Below are 22,153 nucleotides of genomic sequence, written 5' to 3'. Positions count from 1 at the left end.
GAGGTATAAACGCTGCGATTTTAAATACTAAAATTACTAGTGTTAGAACATTATGTCTGAATTATCAACCAGACTTTCTTGCATTTGACAAAAATGAAAATGTAAGGCTAAATTGTTGAATTTCCACACCACTTCTCCCACACCACTTTACATTGAGTGAGTGCACTTGCTGTGACTTAATGGGGAATTCTGGAGTAGTTCCTAATAATAGTTTATCAAAATAGGAGATGGGGAACTTAGCGTTAGCCCCATCTTCAGTAATGAGACTGACATCTCATAGTGGAATAGCAGAACTTTATAACAAAGGGAAGGACAAATTTAAAAGGAAGGAAACTTTCATACTAATTAAAGTTGTTCATCAAACAACGGCTGTGTAGATGACAGTCATCACCTTGTCACTTTTCTGATAACCAAGGAGTTCCTCGCCCATTAGATCACCTGAGAAAATGTCTTCACTGGTGAACACTGAAGCACCGGACTCCATTGTAGTCCACACAGTCTTCTTAAGAAAGGCCTTATATGTGCCACTTAAATGTTGGTGTGAAAAGAAACAGAATAATCATATTGGTGCATTTAAACCACAAAATTCCCAAGTCTGAGGACCGGTAAAAAGGCAAAAAAACTTTGTACATCAGTGATAATTCTCAGTTAAAGGGCATCAGAAACTGGAAGCATACCAACTGTACAGAATGGGGAGAAGGTGTGCATTTATTTTTATTGACTGGGTGCCAGATCCAAGTTCTCTTTGTACAACATCATGTGCATAACTTAAAAAGTATTCTTACTGCCAATCATGTGACTATTCTAGAAATAGGCTGGCATAGTTGACATGGGCTGGTCAACAGAATAAAGGAAACAAGAATGTGTTAACGTCATAATCTCCTACAGAAATGCTGTCCCCTTTGAAAAACATGACTGATCTCTAAACTGGCAACAAAGTATTGTTATGGAGGGCATCTCCTCTACGATGACAGATATAAAAGTACAGTGAAAGGTCTGAGCTTCTAAACAGTCTACACAACTACAGCAACTCTTCCCAGTTCACTTTGAGCTCATTTTAACACGGACTACCATTTTTCTTACAAGCCTGTCCACCCATTTCAAAAGCACAAAGGAAGTTTACATAGCTTGAAACGGACATATACAGTGTCAAGAAAAGGTATTTGCCCCCTTCCTGATTTCCTCTATTTTTGCTTTTCTTATAACATTTAATCTTTTCAGATCTCCAAACAAATTTAGTACAATGTAGAGTGTGATTGCAGATGTTGCTGCTAAAAGTGGAACAACCAAATATTAAGTTTAGGGGGCAATTACTTTTTCACACAGGTGATAGAGATGTTGGTGACCTTTTTTTTCCTTCAACAAATCAAATGACCACAAAAAAACTATGTTTGTATTTACTCAGGTTGTCTTTTGTGTTATGTTAAATTTCTTAGGAGAATTGAAACAAGTGTTATGAATTAGAAAAAATAGTGGAACTCAGGAAAGGGCAGATACTTTTTACAGCACTGTACATTACAAGGGTCATGAACACCTTCACTACAGAATTTTAACCATCTCCAGAACATGTTGTCCTGTTTTTATGTTACCATCTACAGCAATGGGCTCAGTACAACAACTACAACAACAACAGTTTGTTTCTTGTATAGCCCAGAATCACACAAGGAGTACCTCAATAGGCTTTAACAGGCCTTGCTTTTTTGATAGCCCCTCAGCCTCGACTCCCTAAGAAGACAAGAAAAGCCTTGTAGGGAAAAAAGTTTGGGAAATGAAATACAGACCCCCTTTCCCGGTAGTTTGGGTGTGCAATGGTTGTCAAAAATGGAGTAAATACAACACACAAAACAGAACACAAGTAATCCTCTTCACAGAGCTAGACGGCCAACCTATCATGGCCACCCCAGAAGTACAGTATTAGTACAAACTACATTGTTCAATATTTTTTCAATACTGCAATAACAAAATAGAAATTAATTAACATAAATGAAAGACAGCAATATCTGTCCATCAGTAGCAATATGGTGTTCAATGTGGATCATCGCCCTACTTGGCTCATCTGCTTGTGCAGTGTAAGGTTGCCTTTGGTCATCATGAAGACAGTTCATCCTCCCATGGGGTATTCGGAAGCCTGTGAGAGGTGTGGTTTTCATTGATTTCTGAAGTGTAGCTCCTAAGGATCTTCTACTCATTAATCGTTGCCATTCCTCTTGTTACTGTGAGGTGCGTTCTAAATGGTCCTGATTCCATCGCTTCTCTTGGAGGACTGTAGGGCTGTCCTTTTCTTCTGTTGTTCCTAATTAATTTGTGTTGGGCCTTGCTGAGGTCTCTGGAGAGGGTAACAAGACCACCTCTTCCTAACTGTCTTCCAGTCTTCTCTGGGCTCCAGTTCCTCTCATTATTCACTGGTTGCACCAAAATCATAGCTTTCAATGAGGAAGATGTTGTAATCCGCAAGTCATTGCTGTCTGCTGTACCTCCAACTGGTGCCAAGAGTCATCAGCTGTAAGTTAAAATAGTCAAATTATATGGGAAACCTAAACAGACTGTTATTACAATTTCCAAATATTTCCAAATATTCATATGTGAATTGTTTGATTACAAATTTAATCCTGTAGAGCAGAGAGGACAAATAAAGGAAAAATGTATTGTTGTCCCAAAATCCATTCCAAAAAATGGCACATCATAAAAGGTAACTCTGAAAAGAGTGTAACTGTAGCACAGACACTTTTCCCCCTGCTCGCTTTGCTCACCACCCAATCAACCCATAGCATCCCGGGCCAGAACTATGCGCCAGCCACTTTACGTCTCTGCCGCTCCCATATGTGGGTTTCACTTTCACCAAACAACAAATCTTTTAATTTCTTGCAGATACGCCTCTTCATTGGGAAGAAACACTACTTTTCCCTGCTGGTAACATGAATTAGACGATCTACAAGTTTCCGACTAAAAGTTTAAATCCGAACAATATATTCGATCTCTTTTCGCTGTTCCGTTATTTCACCGAGTAATAATTTCTGCTTGTTTGCGCTAATGCGATCTTTACTATCATTTTTTTTGAGACTTTCGAATTTTAGTACTTTCATTATCTCATGTGAATCGCACCAAATTCTTTTTGAATTCTTTACATTGTTCTACTTTGTCATCTACTCTTTGTCTTTTATTTCCAGCCCCAGGTGTGGTTAAATCTCTTGGCGCAAAGTCTCGTCTCATGGGATGTGAAAGTATCTCTCTGAAAAAGTCACGTCTCATCCCAGGCTAAAAAGTTACGTCTTGTCCCAGGATTTTTTTTATTATAATAGAGAGATATAAATGATAAAGATGGTTTAAAAAATTGTTTCTTAGACTTTTTAATATTGCAAAGCACTGAGGGGTCGCACTTAATGGATTAAAGATGATCATCACAGCTGAAAGTGGAAGTATATTGTGCGGTAACAGCAATTGCTCAGACAACCCATCACAATAAACTGTGACTCACTTTCCACCTCTAAACACTAACATGATATTAAATAGGAAGTGTAATAAATGGCAAAAAAGGGACTGGCATCTTGACCAGGCTTCAACAAGGATCCTTCCCTGGCCATTACAATGGAAGAACTGGGGGAGATGAACACTGATAAATATTTTCTCTCCCAATACACTAGGTGGCAGCCTCCTTGGGTTAGGATCCCCACATGGATGCCCGCAGTGCATGTTGGAACCTGTAGTCCTATAAGGCAACCCCTATTGTTTGTCCTGGGGGCCGCCAGGGGGAGCTGATGGGACTTATAATCCCTACGTTTTGGTACTTTTGATTGAATAGGAAGTAATTCCCCGAAGGGCAGCATGGTGGCGCAGTGGTAGCGCTTCTGCCTCGCAGTAAGGAGACCTGGGTTCGCTTTCCGGGTCCTCCCTGTGTGGAGTTTGCATGTTCTTCCCGTGTCTGTGTCTTTGGTAAGTTTTAAAGGCTTTTGCATTCAAATATGGACCCATAGTCCCTTAAGCCCCTTTAGTAAACCTCAAGAACAAACAATCTATTTTTAAAATGTATTAAAAAAACACGTTTCAGAATGCAATTTTAAATGACAAATTAATATTTACCATGATTATGAAGAAACAGCTTTGACATGAAAAACACCAAACATTTCCTTTAAGGATATAAAGATGCATTGTAAAATGTAAAAAGTGTTAATCAACATGTGAATTATAACTTCATGACATTTATAACTATTTCAATGGACATGAATTAATAAAAGTGAAGTCAGTCAGTCATTGTCCAACCAGATATATTCTAACACAGGGTCACAGGGGGAGCCAATCCCAGCCAGCACAGGGCGCAAGGCAGGAACAAACCTCGGGCAGGGCGCCAGCCCACCACAGGGCACACACACACACACACTAGGGACAAGTTAGGGTTGCCAATGCACCTAACCTGCATGTCTTTGGAATCTGGGAGGAAACCAACACAGACAAGGGGTAATGGTGAAGTATTATATAATATTCATTAATGGTTTCTTAAGAAAATTATTGTTAAATGTTACTGAAAATGTTTGCTTGAACATCTTTGGGACCATGACCTTTGTTTTTTGGTCTTCCAATCAAATCAAATATTACAAAAATATAGCGTATCGACTTCTGCCTAGGCGGCATGGTGGCGCAGTGGGTAGCGTTGCTGCCTCACAGTTAGGAAACCCGGGTTTGCTTCCCAGGTCCTCCCTGGGTGGAGTTTGAATGTTCTCCCCGTGTCTGTGTGGGTTTCCTCCGGGTACTCCAGTTTTCTCCCACAGTCCAAAGACATGCAGGTTAGGTAACTTGTTCCTAGTGTGTGCTTGGTAGGTGTGTGTGTGTGTGCCCTGCTGGAGGCTGGTGCCCTGCCCAGGGTTTGTTTCCTGCCTTCCGTCCTGTGTTGGCTGGGTTTGGCTCCAGCAGACCCCCCGTGACCCTGTGGTTAGGATATAGAGGGTTGGATAATAGATGTATGGATGGACTTCTGCCTAATCTGACCATGTAGCTGGAAGCATTGTAAACTAATCAGTATAGTTAAAGTTAATTGGACACAGCATTGGACAGATCTTAATGACAAAATCTATCCAGTCACAGCAGCCATAATGTTCCTGGTGGCACAGACAAACTAAAAATTCCACTGCAGAGTTTGTTGTTCTTCCTGCCACAGTTAATCCAATGAATGATTTTAGTTTTTATGGTCAAGCAAATTCTAACTTAATTCCTGAACTGCTTTTGTGGACTATGCAAGTTTTCTCCATGTTCTTCTGGGTTTCTTCCTGGGTCTCCAGTGTGCTCCCGTAGTCCAAATCAAACTGGTAGACAAATCTAAACACGTTTGACATTAATGGTTATGACGGTGTGTGCCCCACAACAGGCAGACAATACTTTCAAGGGTCCAACTGAAGTGAATTAGGATGGTGGATATCAGAATGGAAGATGGAGAATTTCAAACCCTTTAAGACTGTGTAATGAGTGACAATTATTTGACTATTGTATGCTATCTGCAGTAAGGAAAAGCTGAAAAAATACCACAAATAATTGTAAACATTTTCACAATAAGGAATTATTAATAACTACCCACAATACCAGTAATAAAGTAATTAAAAGTATTTGCTCCTTTTCTCGGTGTGAACGTCTCTTAACCGGCACTCTTGACCACGTTTCCATAAAGCCTCCTTCTCAGACTCTGTTGTTAGTTTTGAGGCACCTTTCTCACCTCCTGTCTGGTTTTATATTTGCCATCATTGAAGGCGACTCTCTCCAAACTAACCAATCAGATTGCTCAGAGGGATTGGACACACAGACCTTCGTGCTATTATGTAGAAGATGGAAGCTTTACTGAACCAGAAACAAGAGCAATGTGCAAACACGTGAAAGACGTTTATTGTTTATTGTGCAGCATTTCATTTCAGCTGGGATTCAACTTTTTCTTTTGCTAATTAGAGGACAGAATCCAAGGTCTGCGATGTGACTTTTGTCGAAGGCAATGCTGGCCTCTCAGGTGCATGCTGGGTACTCTCAGACTCCTTTACCTGCTTGACTAAGTTGTCATGAAGATCCTTATAAGAGTCGAGCTCAGCCCTCAGCTCTTTCACTTTATCTCGGATATTCTGTGCAATGTCGGTTTTATCCTTGGTGTACATGGAGCACATCCCAGACACGGTTCTGACAACTTTGTCTGATACGTTTGTGCCCATTTTGTTTTTCTTTCCCTTCTCTTTAGCAAGTTTAAAATCCCCTTTAATGCACTTTTTGGCAGTTTTCACAAGAGTTGGACTTCTCAGAGCCTTAATGGCATAGTGCTTTGCTATTTGCTTGTGCTTCTCAGTGTCGACTACTGCTGTTAGGTCTGATTCAATGCGTTCTTTCTCTTCAGACGTTTCCGTGAGTTGTGTATTCTTCATCTTTTCGAAAGCTGCTCGAATCTCACTAATATCTTGCTCATATTTCAATAATATCTCTTTCACTTTCTTCTCTCCCAAAGCCTGAAAGGTGGTCTCTGAGACAGGGCCACTAAGTTTCACAGCGATGTCCATCACCGTCCCAGTTTTACAGAGTACTGAACAGACACCACCTGTAGCAGCAGCCATGGCTGACCCACCCATTGTAAGAACTCGTTTTAAGCAAGTGCTAGATTTTTCAGCAACTCTAACAATTGTGCTGCTTTTGTCATCAAGCAGCATGTCATCTGCTATCTTTTCTAAGTCTTTGAGGTAGGAGCACAGTTTTCTCTCTTGAACACGGAATAACTTGATAAAGATGTCAGCAGCCTCTTGGGACTCCAGAGTATTGTGACCATCACGTTGGCTGTGAAGAGAAAGGAGAAAATAATTTTAAAACAATGGCTCATCCAATCAAAGTACTTGATATAATAATGTGTGACACAGTCAGAACTTTGAGTTTTATTAATGTAAGACTACAAAAAAAAAATATATATATACATATATATATATATATATATATATATATATATATATATATATATATATATACCCATCCATCCATTATCCAACCCGCTGAATCCAAACACAGGTTCACGGGGGTCTGCTGGAGCCAGATCCCAGCCAACATAGGGCAGAGGGCAGGAACCAATCCTAGGCAGGGTGCCAACCCACCGCAGTATATATATAGAGGAGGGCCAGAGGAGGGCTTGTGCCTCCTCCAGACCGCGAGGGGGCATCCGTCCTGGTTATGTTGGGGGACATCTCAGCATACAAGGGGGGCCTCTAGTGGCTAATGACATGTATTGCAAAACAGAGGCATGGGCATTGACTTGAAATTATCAAAATCCTCAATAACCCTCAAAGAGTCTCTTAGCCTCCAAGTTCTTTTTGTGATGTTCCTCCTCATGAAATGTATTATATAAAAATAAAGTTTGTTTGATTGATCCCAGGTTTCCCTTTTTTTCCAGTTTAAATTTCATTGTTAAAAATGAACAAACCAGTTAAAAAATATCAGAATTTTGGAATGTGAGAGAAAAACTGGAGTAGTCTTGGAAGAAAATTGTAGACTGGGAGAATATGCAAACTTCACCCCAAGAGTTATGAGTTGTGAGTTCTGAACCCAGGGCCCAAGATTGAGGTAGAAGTGTCCATTATGACATATTTCCTGTACCAATATATATATATTGTGGTCCCCGGCCGGGCTCCGAGGACCGGAGGAGGGCTTGTTCCTCCTCCAGACTGAGAGGGGGTGTCCGCCCTGGTTATGTTGGGGCCCTCGGGTAAAGGGTTTGGAAGCCCAGCCTTGTAGGGACCCGTGGCCACCGCCAGGCGGCACCCTGGAGCCCAGCACTTCCGCCACACCAGGAAGTGCTGGGGAGAAGAAGACAGGAGACAGCCGGACGGCTTCCGGGTGCATAGCCGGCACTTCCGCCACACAGCACAGGGGTGTGTCCAAGAGGAGGCGGCCAGGAGAGAGGCATAGAGACTGTGTGGCCTGGTCAGTTGGGGGAACGGTGCAGAGGCACTGGGGGTGCACGTGAGCCAAATTGTACATATTCTTGTAAATAAACGGTGTGTGGTAGAACTATGTTGTCCGTCTGTCTGTGTCTGGGCCCCAGTTCACAATATATATATATATATATATATATAAGAGGAAAACAAGAAAAAAAATTCTGATCCAAAGGTGTATTAATATATTAAATAAAATATAGCAGAATAATATTTCAACCATGTAAAGTCAACAGCTGTACTAAGAACCATCATCACTGTCATTAACAAATGAGAAGAGACTTTAAGGTTCAAGCACTCTTCTAGTTTTCTAGAAACCCCAAGAACTCCTCATCGCTAGTGTCAGAATTTATGAAGCTCAGTTGCTCACAATCACTTTGCAGGAGCATGTACCCATCATCACGTGGCATAACCTGTTCAAAGCCACCAGGGGACAAAGCACGTTTGGACCAATGCTCCTTGAAGTTATATCGCCAGTCCAGTCCCATCTATATTTGTAATGCCACAAAGCCCTTCATCTTGTCTTTTGTTGTGGGTTTCCACTTTGAAAAAACTAGAATGTGTTGCAACCGCAGAACCGCGATTCAAAAAATTGCTTTGCATACCTGTTTGTCTTGTCTGACAGTAGCTGAAAGGCAGCTTCAGGAAAGAACAGCCTGAAGTAGAGTAGCGGTTGGTAATCTGTCTAGTCCAACATCAAGCCATGCTGTCTTGTGAAGTCAGGTAGCCAGGTTGGCTCGCACGGATCAATATCTGGGTATTCCTCCCACACAAACCTTGTAGGTGCATCGGTTGCGAGAATGGGCTCAGCTGGGGCGGCATTGGCTGGTGTCCGATCAGCTGATGCCAGATCCTCACTCTCTTGCTCGATCTCCTGATCACTCTCAACAAAATCATCTTCTGCGATACTCAGCGATAATGCGCAAAACATCGTCTGCTGAGTATTTTGTTTTCTGCACTCGCTTCGCTGCCTCATGAGATGTCAATGACATCTTGCCTTTGTTTACATTTGTTTACATTTCGTAACCCACACACACGCAAGGATTAGATGTCGAGTCAATGAGTCTAACAATTCTCCAAGCAAGAGGGGGAATGCCTGTAATGTAACGGTGAGTTTTGTCACCATTAACAGCTGATTGTCGCCTTCTACCCCTTGATGTCGACTTTTGTCAGGTAATACACATCACGGTCTGTGACGCAATACTCGCTCCATAAGACTCACAGACATTACCACCCTTCTTTTGGGGAAAAAAAGTGATTCTTATGGAGCAAAAAATACGGTATATATATACAGTGATCCCTCTCCATATCACGCTTCGACTTTCGCGACTTTACTCCATCCGGATTTTAAATGTAAGCATATCTAAATATATATCACGGATTTCTTGCTGGTTCGCGGCTTTCTGCGGACAATGGGTCTTTTAATTTATGCAACATGCTTCCTCAGTTTGTTTGCCCAGTTCATTTCATACAAGGGACGCTAATGGTGGATGGCTTAGAAGCTACCCAATCAGAGCATGTATTACGTATTAACTAAAATTCCTCAATGATATACGATATGCTTCCCGCACGGTGCTTGATTGTTTTTCTCTGTCTCTCTCACTCTCTCTGACATGTTTGCCTAGAGGATACGGACACTCCTCTAAAAAATGTCGCTTTATCGCATACTTAAAAGCCTAAAAGCACGTATTGATTTTTTGATTGTTTGCTTTTCTCTCGCCTCTCTCTGACATTCTCTGCTCCTGACACGCATTCTTTGAAGAGAAGATATATTTGCATTCTTTTAATTGTGAGAAAGAACTGTCATCTCTGTCTTGTCATGGAGCACAGTTTAAACTTTTGACTAAAGGGTGTTATTTCAAGTCTAGAGGGTTCTAATAATGATAACAGTGTGGGAGAGTTTATAAGGGCTTAAAATATATAAAAATAACCAGACAAACATATGGTTTGTACTTCGTGGATTTTCATCTATCGCGGGGGGTTCTGGAACACAACCACCGCGATTGAGGAGGAATTACTGTATATTTATATATATATTAATATATTGTCACAGGCGGCTGGGGGTGGAGCCCAGCCGGGATGCCCGAGAGGACCGGAGGAGGGCTGGTGCCTCCTCCCGACCACATGGTGGCGACTGCCCTGGTTTTGTTGGTGGCTTCCGGTAGGGGACTTGGAAGCCCAACCCTGTAGGGGCCCGTGGCCACCGCCAGGCGTCGCCCCGGTGCCTGAAGAACCCTGGAGCCCAGCACTTCCGCCACACCAGGAAGTGCTGGGGTAAGAGGACCAGGAACACCTGGAGGACTTCCGGCTACACAGTTGGTGCTTCCGCCACATGGGGGTGTGTCAGCGGGAGCTCCTCAGGAAGCACCTGGAGCCCATCCAGGCATACATAAAAGTGGCTGCCTCTCTCCAGTCGACAGCAAGAGTCGGGTGGAAATGGACGGAGCTCGGAGGATAGGAGTGGAGGCGGTCTGAGGACTGCGCAAGGCATTGTTGTGCGGCCAGGACTTGAAGGGGTGATTGGTGCTGCGACACTGGGTTTGTTCACATTACCACTTGCAAATAAACACGTGTGTGGCGAAATAACATGTCTGCCTGTCTGTGTCCGGGCTGTACCCCACTTTATATATATATATATATATATATATATATATATATATATATATATATATATATATATATATATATATATATATATATATATATATATACTAGCAAAATACCCGCACTTCGCAGTGGCGAAGTACTGCATTAAAAATTTTTTAAGAAGAAAATTTAACCTTTTTAAACTGAGGGAAAATATGCCAATAATTATTTGTTAAGGATCTCTTTGTATACCACATTGTGAGTTCGGCCCTCCGATTGTAATATGACCAAGCTGTGCGATGAGCTTACTCTTGAGCATGTAATGTACAGTCGGCCATGTGAACAGTAATCTTGTCTCAAATCTCACAGCTTGGATTGCTGCTGTCATAATCGGTTTAAGTTTCATGGTTTGTTTCAATTACGACAGTATTTGCAGGACTTGTGTTGAAGTGACATTCGGCATCTGTCAAGCGTTGTAAGCACACAACCGGTTTCATTGATAAAATCACATCCAGCTTTTGAGAGTTTAAACATTCATAAACATCAAAGTGTCCACTACTGAAATCGTCACCTGTGAATCTAAGATGTTTAAGAGGCATTGGCGGTTGTCGAAAGGTGTAAAATATTTGGCCATTTCGGTACACTTGAAAGCGACAACCGAACAATTCAGCGGCAGCCATCAACTCACATGCAGATGAATAGGTGAAGGGCTTAAGCATTTCACTCTTCTAGTGCTCCTGTGTAGTATAATTATCTCCTGTACCGTCATCAGTCCACACCTTGAACCTGTCCCAGTCATTCAATACATAACACACAAAGTTCCTCCGGATATCAAGAGTGAGCCTGATATGGCCGTGCAATATGTAACAAAGAGAATGGAAAAGGCAGGTGCCATCTCCGGGCATGGAAACCACTCGGTAAGTGACAGCTCTTTGATTGATGGTGATCACCTCGATAGACATGGTAATGGGAGTTGGAATGATAAAGGAAATGGGTACCTGAGCAATGCAAAGTAAGTCTAAAATACCTACACAATAACTATAATTGTAATAAACAAACAATAAAACAGTGGAGAAGCCGTGGATTTAACAAAAAGGCTGTAGTTATCAGTAGGAAGACGTGAATCCCGTGGCGAGCAAGGAAGGGAATGTAGAGACTGGAGCGATGGACGGTCTTATATACGCAGGCAGCCAACAACGTGGGAGGCGTTGGGATGGAGGACCCAACGCCACCTCACACGGTGACCGAGCTGCAGGCTATGGACATATATATGTACGTAAGTAGGATTCAGTTAGCGTTGGGAACCCGTGTACCAAATTTCCTGAAGATGGGCCCATAAGTAACAAAGACTGTTGAAAAGTTCAATATGGCGGCCGACAGTGGCATCATACCACCGAAATAAGTACGTACATTGGTTACGGTTAGTGCAGGGAAGCCGCCTATCAAATTTCGAGAAGATCGGGCCATAAATAAGAAAGTTCAACATGGTGGACGTTGTTGACCGTTATGACCATTACGCGTAGAATTTCGAAATGAAACCTGCTTAACTTTTGTAAGTAAGCTGTAAGGAATCAGCCTGCCAAATTTCAGCCTTCTACCTGCATGGGAAGTTGGAGAATTAGTGACATTGGAAAGTTCAATATGGCGGCTGACAGTGGCGTCATACCACCGAAATAAGTATGTACATTGGTTTCGGGAAGCCGCCTACCAAATTTAGTGAAGATGGGGCCATGAATTGGAAAGTTCAATATGGCGGACGTTGTTGACCGTTATGACCGTTACGCATAGAATTTTGAAATGAAACCTGCTTAACTTTTGCAAGTAAGCTGTAAGGAATGAGCCTGCCAAATTTCAGCCTTCTACCTACACGGGAAGTTGGAGAATTAGTGACGTTTGGAAAATTCAATATTGCGGCCGACAGTGGCATCATACCATCGAAATAAGTATGTACATCGGTTTCGGTTAGCTCAGGGAAACCGCCTACCAAATTTCATGAAGATGGGGCCATAAATAAGAAAATTCAACATGGCGGACGTTGTCGACCGTTATGACCGTTACGTGTAGAATTTCGAAATGAAACCTGCCCAGCTTTTGTAAGTAAGCTGTAAGGAATGAGCCTGCCAAATTTCAGTCTTCTACCTAAACGGGAAGTTGGAGAATTAGTGATGAGTGAGTGAGTTAGTCAGTGAGGGCTTTGCCTTTTATTAGTATAGATATATATGTAATTTTCTTACATAAAGACACTCTGAAAAGCACACAAAGTGTTGGGGAATAGCCCCATATAATGCCTGTTGGACGTTGGAAATAAACAGAAAAAATGTGATCAAATTCGGAAACATTTGACAATTTATAACAGATAAAACCAGGTTTATATAAACAAGCTGGAGAGATGGACTGACATGGCAAGGGAGTGGAAGCAATATCATTAAGGGGTTTAGAATGAAGATGGGTTCTGGGAGATGATAGTGATGTCATCAAGGGAAGCCGGAAGTGATGATGTCGAAGGAATTCTGGGATGCCTGGTGGCGATGTTTTATTGTTCCTCTTGCGGTCTGTAGAAATATAGAGAGAGGAGCTAGTTTTCAACTATTATCAACTCCTAGTATAGTATATATATATACTAGGGGACTTTACCCCCTGTTTGTTTCTGGATATCTATACTGATATAGACTGGCTAATGTGTTAGGAACGAAAGGATGCCACATCGTTTGATGGAAATGAAAATGATCAACCTACAGAGCCCTGAATTCAAAGACGCCCCAAAAATCAGAGTGAAAAAATTATGTGGCAGGCTAGTCCATTTTGCCAAAATTTAATTGCAGCAACTCCAAATTGTACGCAGCACTTTGTATGGCCCCTGTGTTCTTGTATACATGCCTGACAACATCGGTGCATGCTTCTAATGAGATGACAGATGGTGTTGTGGGGGATCTCCTCCCAGATCTGGACCAGGGCATCACTGAGCTCCTGGACAGTCTGAGGTGCAACCTGGTGACATTGGATGGACCAAAACATAATGTCCCAGAGGTGTTCTATTGGATTTAGGTCAGGAAAGTGTGGTGGCCAGTCAATGGTATCAATTCCTTCATCCTCCAGGAACTGCCTGCATATTCTCACCACATGAGGCCAGGAATTGTCGTGCACCAGGAGCCACTGTACCAGCATAGGGTCTGACAATGGGTCCAAGGATTTCATCCTGATACCTAATGGCAGCCAAGGTGCCTTTGTCAAGCCTGTAGCGGTCTGTGTGACCCTCCATGGATATGCCTCCCCAGGCAATCATTAACCCACCACCAAACTGCTCATGCTGAATGATGATACATGCAGCATAATGTTCTCCATGGCTTCTCCAGACCCTTTCACTTCTGTCACGTGCTCAGGGTGAACCTGCTCTCATCTGTAAAAAGCACAGGGCACCAGTGGTGCATCTGCCAATTCTGGTATTCTATGGCGAATGCCAATCGAGCTGCATGCTGCTGGGCAGTGAGCTCAGGGCCCATTAGAGGACATGGGGCCCTTGTGTCACCCTCATGAAGTCTTTCTGGTTGTTTGGTCAGAGACATTCACACCAGTGGCCTGCTGGAGGTCATTTTGTATGGCTCTGGCAGTGCTCATCCTGTTCCTCCTTGCCCAAAGGAGCAGATACTGGTCCTGCTGATGGGTTATGGACCTTCTATGGCCCTCTCCAGCTCTCCTAGAGTAACTGCTTGTCTCCTAGAATCTCCTCCATGCCCTTGAGACTGTGCAGGGAGACACAGCAAACCTTCTGGCAATGACACATATTGATGTGCCATCCTGGAGAAGTTGGATTACCTGTACAACCTCTGTAGGGTCCAGGTATCGCCTCATGCTACCAGTAGTGACAGTGACTGTAGCCAAATGCAAAACTAGTGAAGAAACAGTCAGAAAAGATGAGGAGGGAAAAATGTCAGTGGCCTCCACCTGTTAAACCATTCCTGTTTTGGGGGTCATCTCATTGTTGCCCCTCTAGTGCATCTGTTGTTAATTTCATTAACACCACAGCAGCTGAAACTGATTAACAACCCCCTCTGCTACTTAACTGACCAGATTAATATCGCATAAGTTTCATTGACTTTATGCTATACTCTGATTAAAACGTGTTCCTTTAATTCTAATTTAATGCTGAAATTTGGTACTTATTTCGGTGGTATGAGGCCACTGTCGGCCGCCATATTGAACTTTTCAACAGTCTTTGTTACTTATGGGCTCATCTTCAAGAAATTTGGTAAGTGGGTTCCCAACACTAACTGAATCCTACTTACGTACATATATACGTCCATAGTCTGCAGCTCAGTCACCGTGTGAGGCGGCGTTGGGTCCCCCATCCCAATGCCTACCACGTTGTTGGCTGCCTGCCTATATAAGGCCGTCCGTCGCTCCAGTCTCTTCATTCCCTTCCTTGCTTTGCCACGGGATTCACGTCTCCCTGCTGATAACTACAGCCTTTTTATTTAATCCACGGCTTCTCCGCTGTTTTATTGTTCTTTTATTATGATTATAGTTATTGTGTAGGTATTTTAGACTTACTTTACATTGTTCAGTTACCCATTTCCTTTATCGTTCCAACCGTAACCCCATTAACATGTCTATCGAGGTGATCACCATCGATCAAAGAACTGTCACTGACCGAGTGGTTTCCATGCCCGGAGATGCTGCCTGCCTTTTCCATTCTCTTTGTTACGTATTACACGGCCATATCAGGCTCACTCTTGATATCCGGAGGAACATTGTGTCTTATGTATTGAATGACTGGGACAGGTTCAAGGTGTGGACTGATGACGGTACAGGAGATAATTATACTACACAGGAGCACTAAAAGAGTGAAATGCTTAAGCCCTTCACCTATGGTTCTGCATGTGAGTTGATGGCTGCCGCTGAATTGTTCGGTTGTTGCTTTCAAGTGTACCGAAATGGCCAAATATTTTACACCTTTGGACAACCGCCAATGCCTCTTAAACATCTTAGATTGACATGTGACGATTTCAGTAGTGGACACTTTGATGTTTATGAATGTTTAAACTCTCAAAAGCTGGATGTGAAGTTATCGATGAAACTGGTTGTATACTTACAGCGCTTGACAGATGCCGAATGTCTCTTCAAAACAAGTCCTACAAATACCAACGTAATTGAAACAAACCATGAAACTCAAACCGATTATGACAGCAGCAATCCAAGCTGTGAGATTTGAAACAAGATTACTGTTCACATGGCCAACTGTATGTTGCATGCTCAAGAGTAAGCTCAGCGCACAGCTTGGTCATATTACAACCAGAGGGCTGAACTAACAATGTGGTATACAAAGAGATCTTTAACAAATAATTATTGGTATGTTTTCCCTCAGTTTAAAAAGGTTTCATTTTCTTCTTAATACAAATTTTAAGGCAGTACTTCGCCACTGTGAAGCGCGGGTATTTTGCTAGTATATATATATATATATATATATATATATATATTGTGGCGAATGGCTGGGACTGGGAACCTCTCAGTGTGGAAGGACCAGGGAGGAGACTATTTTCATCACTGTATCTCCCCCAGACCGACAGAAGGCAGCCCCCTTGGAGTGGGTTATGAGCATGGAAGCTCAACCCTGCTGGGGTACACCACTAGGGGCACCTGGTCATTTACAGGACCCTATTTGGCAGCACTTCTGCCACACCCAGGTGCCCTATAAAAGCAGTCTGTCACTACCTTTCAGGAGGAAGTGGACAAAGCTCTTGAGGAGGAGTGTAGGCAGAAGGGACTGTTTTGTGCTCTGTGAGCATTGTGTGTTGGACTGTGTAAGTAAACCATGTGCTGTGTGGACTACAACCTGTATCCTGCCTGTCTGTGTCGGTGTTAGGGTGGCTTCTGTCAGTCTGTCTGTCTGCCTGTCTGCTTGCTTTCCACGAGAGAACTACTTAATGGATTTAGATCTGCTTTATTTTTCTATAATTTACTTGAAGATTCCGGTTGATTTTGCGAGTTCTGTCATCGCACAAAGAATCATAGTTCACTTGTAGAAGCGATATATTTATGCAGATCCGAGACAGAGGCTGTGGGCTGAGGGGTGGGGGGTGTGTGATGTCAGGAGTAGGGAGCCGGGTGGGGCTCCCCTCATTCATGTGTCAGCCTCCGTTCGAATCGCTTTACCTCCGTCCACGTTTTGGAGCGTAACTCGCCTCAACTTAGCTAGCGATACCTGTTTGTTTATTGATTTTTAAAATTTGTCCTGTTTCATTACTACGTGGGTGTAGCCGCAGAGGACAGCTATATCTACTCTTTTTAATCTGTATCTCAGTTTGATTATTTAGTGGTTACCAACATGTAGCGCTTGTGTTTGACTGGCCAGTTGGCAAACATCCACGACATCCTCTGAGTTGCAAGAAGTATATATATGAGGTGTGAGAATTTAATTCCAGGAATGCACCTTTAAAAAAATATACATGTGGAACTGTACACTAGTGGCTACTGTCGCCTTCAAAGAGTTCTCTTCTTGTGCATCTATACACTGACTTAAACGGTGTTCACATTTCTGGAAGCAGGCCTGAAGTACTGAGTACTGTTGAGCAGCTGTCTGTCATTCTGTTGGGTATCATTTATATTAGAAAATCTTTGTCCTTTCAGTACAGCTTTTAGTTTTAGAAATAGCCAGAAATCACTGGGAGGTAAGTGAGGTGAATAGGCAGGATGATCTAATTGGGTAATCGCTCTTTTGGCCAGAAATTCTCTCAAAGTGAGCGCATTATCATGATAAATGATCCACTTGTCAGGTGACAATTTGGGTCTTTTTCTTCATACAGAATCTTGTAATCTCATCAGTGCCTCTAAATATCATTGTTGGTTGATTTTTTGTCCCTGTTCAATAAAGTCTTAGTGGACTATTCCCTTCTGATCAAAGAAACACACCAGCATGGTCTTAAACTGTGAGCGCGACATGCGTGCTTTCTTAGGGCACGGTGAACTCAGGGATTTCCATTGCATGCTCCGACACATCTTCTCACCCATCTTTGAACTGTTTATGCCACTCAGGCACATTCAGGTTTTTCATGGCATCTTCACCAAATGCCACTTGCAACAGATGTAACGTTGTAGTAGCTCATTTGCCGATTTTCACAAAAATTTTCACGATTTTCACGTTGCTCAAAATTTCGATCACTCATTTTTACGCCAAAATGTACACGCTGATATCAATTACCTTCCCAATAGCTAACTGACAACTGGCTCAATCAGCTTGCAATTTGCATACATGTTAGTTCAAACATGTTCAAACACGAATACGACACAATTACGTCAAGGGTGACACTACGCGGCCATTCCGGGAATTAAATTGTCACACCTTGTATATCTCTATATATATATAAAATCCAATGTCTGTCTGCTTTTCATGAGAGAACTACTTAATGGATTTAGATTGGGTTTTTTTTCTATAATTTGCTTGAACGTTCCGGTTGATTTTGCAACCTCTCTCATCACGCTAAGTGTCATAGTTCGCTTGCGGTACCCATTTATTTGCGCAAATCTGAGAGACACGCAGCGGGCATCGGGGAAGGGGGCGGGGCCCTCCTCACTCTTGCTCCAGCCTCGGGGCGTTCCTTACCTCCGTTTAGCTAGCAAACAAGAGAACTACTTAACGGATTTAAATCTGATTTTTTTTTCTAGAATTTGACTGAACATTCCGGTTGATTTTGCACTAAGAATCATAGTATTTCTGCAGGAGTGATATATTTGTGCAAAACCGAGACACGAGCTGTGAGCCAAGGTGATGCAGAAGCGTGACTTCAGAAGTGGGGAGCCGGCAGGGTCCTCCTCACTGTCCTGTTTTACTACTACATGGGCGTAGCCACAGAGGATGTCTAGTATATACTGTATATATATATATATATAGATATATATATTGTGAACCTCGCCCTGGACACAGACAGGCAGACACGTTAATGTCACCCACAAACACAGGTTTATTTTCCATTCTACTGTACAATTCTGCTCACCAACCCCCAATACCCCTCAGTCCAGGCCAATCCAATGCCTTCTCTTTCTTTTTCTTTCTCTTCTTCTTCTTTTTCCTCTCTTTCTTTCACTCTTTCTCTCTTCTTCCGACCACCTCCTGCCTCCTCCAGACGTTGCCACTCTTCCACCCGACTCTTGTCATCGACTGGAGGGAGGCGGCCCCCTTAAATGGGAACCCGGATGGGCTCCAGCTGCTTCCTGGCATTCCTCCCTTAGACACGCCCCAGTGTGGCGGAAGTGCCGGCTGCGCACCCGGAAGCCGCCCAGGTGCCCCCTGTCGTCTTCCCCCCAGCACTTCCTGGTGTGGCGGAAGTGCTGGGTTCCCGGGATATTCAGGCACTGGTGGCCACGGGTCCCTACAGGGCTGGGCTTCCAAGCCCTTTACCCGAGGCCCCCAACATAACCAGGGCGGACACCCCCTCTCGGTCTGGAGGAGGCACAAGCCCTCCTCCGGTCCTCCTGGGCGTCCCGGCCGGGAACCACAATATATATATTGGTACAGGAAATATGTCATAATGGACACTTCTACCTCAATCTTGGGCCCTGGGTTCAGAACTCACAACTCATAACTCTTGGGGTGAAGTTTGCATATTCTCCCAGTCTACAATTTTCTTCCAAGACTACTCCAGTTTTTCTCTCACATTCCAAAATTCTGATATTTTTTAACTGATTTGTTCATTTTTAACAATGAAATTTAAACTGGAAAAAAAGGGAAACCTGGGATCAATCAAACAAACTTTATTTTTATATAATACATTTCATGAGGAGGAACATCACAAAAAGAACTTGGAGGCTAAGAGACTCTTTGAGGGTTATTGAGGATTTTGATAATTTCAAGTCAATGCCCATACCTCTGTTTTGCAATACATGTCATTAGCCACTAGAGGCCCCCCTTGTATGTTGAGATGTCGAACTTGCCTGTTGAAAGTATTTCTGTTTAACTCTTTAGTATGTTTCCAGTCAAGGTTAGCAGAGCTAGGAATCGTTTAAATTGTGTGACGCAGCTTTGAAATGCAGCCAGTGCTGATGAGTCTGAGATGTGAATAATAGGAGCTCTAACATAAGACTTAAGGTAGAAAAAAGTACGTCTGAGAGGTTTGAGACATCGGGCAACAATAGGAATACAACAGCACGGCACCTTTGATTTTTTATGCACACTTCGTGATTTATTCCATTAACAATATGTTTTGCATATATCAAATAAAATTGACTTCAAAATAAAATTTCCAAAGAGTCCCAGCATTTTGCAAAAGAGTTATCATTATGGCGCTGGCTCTTATGATGTAGAGATACAGGCAAAAGGGCAAATTTATTTACCTTCAAAAAATCTAAGCTTAGAAGTCATGGTGCAATGGTTACCATTTCATAAGGTGTTGTTTAAAACAATGTAATAAAAGAACTAGTATCTGCTAATCTGTGTCTCCAGCCACTTTGCACAGATCTGTTTTCACTTTGAAATTAAAGAGTCCTTTTCTATTGATCCAAAGGCCAAACTAAATCCCACAATCTCCTGGATCATGGACTAGCTGATCAACGGACAGCAGTTTATGAGGCTGAGGGACTGTTTGTCAGAAATGGTGGTATGTAACAGTGGAACACCTAAGGGAACTGTCCTGTCTCCTTTCCTGTTCACCTTCTACACAACAGACTTCCAGCACAATACCAGCGCTTGCCATCTACAGAAACTTTCAGATGACTCGCCCATCACAGGCTTCATTAATAATGGAGACGAGTCGGAGTACAAGAAGGTTGTGTAAGAATTTGTCTTGTGGTTCAACAACCTGCAATTGAACATCAGCAAGAGAAAGCAGCTACTGGTGGATTTCTGGCATGACAAGAAGCCTTTCAGACCAGTCACCATTCATGGGGAGGATGTGGAAGTGGTGCAGAGCTACAAGTACCTGGGGGTCCACATAAACAACAAACTGGACTAGTCTGAAAATACAGTGGTGCTGCACAAGAAGGATCAGAGCAGACTGGGCTTCCTAAGGAGACTTAGGTCTTGTGATGCGTGCAGCAAACTGCTGGAAATGTTCTACCAGGCCATAGCAGCCACTAAGGTGTTCTATGCTGCCATCTTCTGGAGAAGCCACTTGAGCTCAAAAGAAGTGCAATGCCTGAACAAACTTATCAGGAAAGCCTGCTAATCTCGGACCCACTGGAAGCTGTTGCGGATGGTGGCAGAATTGGATGCCATCATTAGAAATCCTGCTGCACGGCTGTGTTTGGGTCCGAATTTGGGATCCTGAGGTGGTTCATTGTGTGGTGGGTGCAGCAATGTGCTGTAACAGTGCATGCACCCAAACTATTCCTCCTCCTCCTCCTCAGTTATAAATCCCCTCCATCCCTCCAAGAGACGTTTTCTTGGAACTCTTTCAGCCACAGGCTCATTCCACCACGGCGTGCTAAGAAGTGCCTCAGGGGGCCTTTTCTGCCCAATGCTCTCAGGCAATTCAAGACTTGTTAACTTTACTTTTATTTATTTCATTATTTATTTATGTATTGATTTCTTGGCTGTATTATCTCTTCTGTGAATGTATATCCTTGTTTTTTATGTTTCTTCCGATGTACACTGATGTCTATTTCTGCACTGGATTAATAGTTTATCTAATCTAATCAAAATCCACCATTACCATTACCATTGTATAACAGTAAAATGTGAAAACCTCCAAGATGGCTGACTACTTTTTATTAGCACTGCAAAACACAAGGCCCCATATAACCTCAACATCCTTTTTTTTTGGCCTAGCTATGCAATATGGGTGGCAGCTTGGCAGTCAACTAAGTGCCCACTTTCATTTCTGATTCTATTTGATATGCCCGCCCCACCTCTTTGCCTTAAATGACCCCTCCACTTTGTTTAGTGTCTCCAGGCTCTTCTGCACTCTTTAGCCAGGGCCTGGCACAAGTGGAGCACACAGATGACAGTTCCTGTTTGTTTCCAACAAATCCCCTATGACTCTTTAAATTATCTCATGCCACTTTTGTTCAGGGGAACTGGTTTTAAATTAATGGGATTCTACTGCTTGATAGGAATTGTCCCTTTAATGCTATCTCTGCAACAAACTAAAAAAAATAAAATCATTATACATATAGAAAGTCCACCACGTTCACCACTACGTTTAATGTTCTTTCTTCACAATCACAGCACATCGTTCCGATGGTTTGTTTACGTTGTTTACCCTGGCTGAACTCAGACCCCTCCTGAAATTTCTTTTCCACCAAGCTGGGAACAAAACAAAAACTTCCGTTTGCTTTGGAGGGCAGGAAGTGTATGGAGTTAACCTCCTGAAGAGAAGCTCTTTACTCAAGTGTCATCATGCATCCAAAGGACCACAGGGTACAATCGGAATATGTTTATCTGAACTCTGTGTTCTTGTAAAGGTAACTGAGTGTGATGTTCTTTTTCTTTGTTTGGAACTCAAAGTAGTTTTTACATGAATTCTTTAAAAATGCCGTCAGTGGCTGGCATAAAAATAATGCAAAAGAAGAAGATATGGACTTACTGTCTCTGCCTTCACTTTGCCAGTAGCAAATTAGCCCTGATGTACCCCACAAATATAACCGTGGGGTGTATTTCTGGGTGTGGAAACACTCAAAACATCACTCCTTTTCATATCACGTCC

General features: G+C 42.8%; 1 protein-coding gene across 1 annotated transcript in view; it reads right to left on the bottom strand.

The window, feature by feature from the left end:
• Window positions 1-4,884: 4,884 nt before the first annotated feature.
• LOC120536800 overlaps window positions 4,885-22,153 on the bottom strand; it is a 50,320-nt gene continuing 33,051 nt past the window's right edge. Inside the window, exon 2 of the mRNA XM_039765295.1 lies at window positions 4,885-6,789. Within this exon, the coding sequence (XP_039621229.1) occupies window positions 5,922-6,789 (868 nt within the window). The 3' untranslated portion in view covers window positions 4,885-5,921. The remainder of the gene's footprint in view (window positions 6,790-22,153) is intronic.

Source organism: Polypterus senegalus, chromosome 10 (genome assembly GCF_016835505.1).
Source record: "Polypterus senegalus isolate Bchr_013 chromosome 10, ASM1683550v1, whole genome shotgun sequence".
NCBI lineage: Eukaryota > Metazoa > Chordata > Cladistia > Polypteriformes > Polypteridae > Polypterus > Polypterus senegalus.
This window is presented reverse-complemented; position numbering and strand designations above follow the sequence as displayed.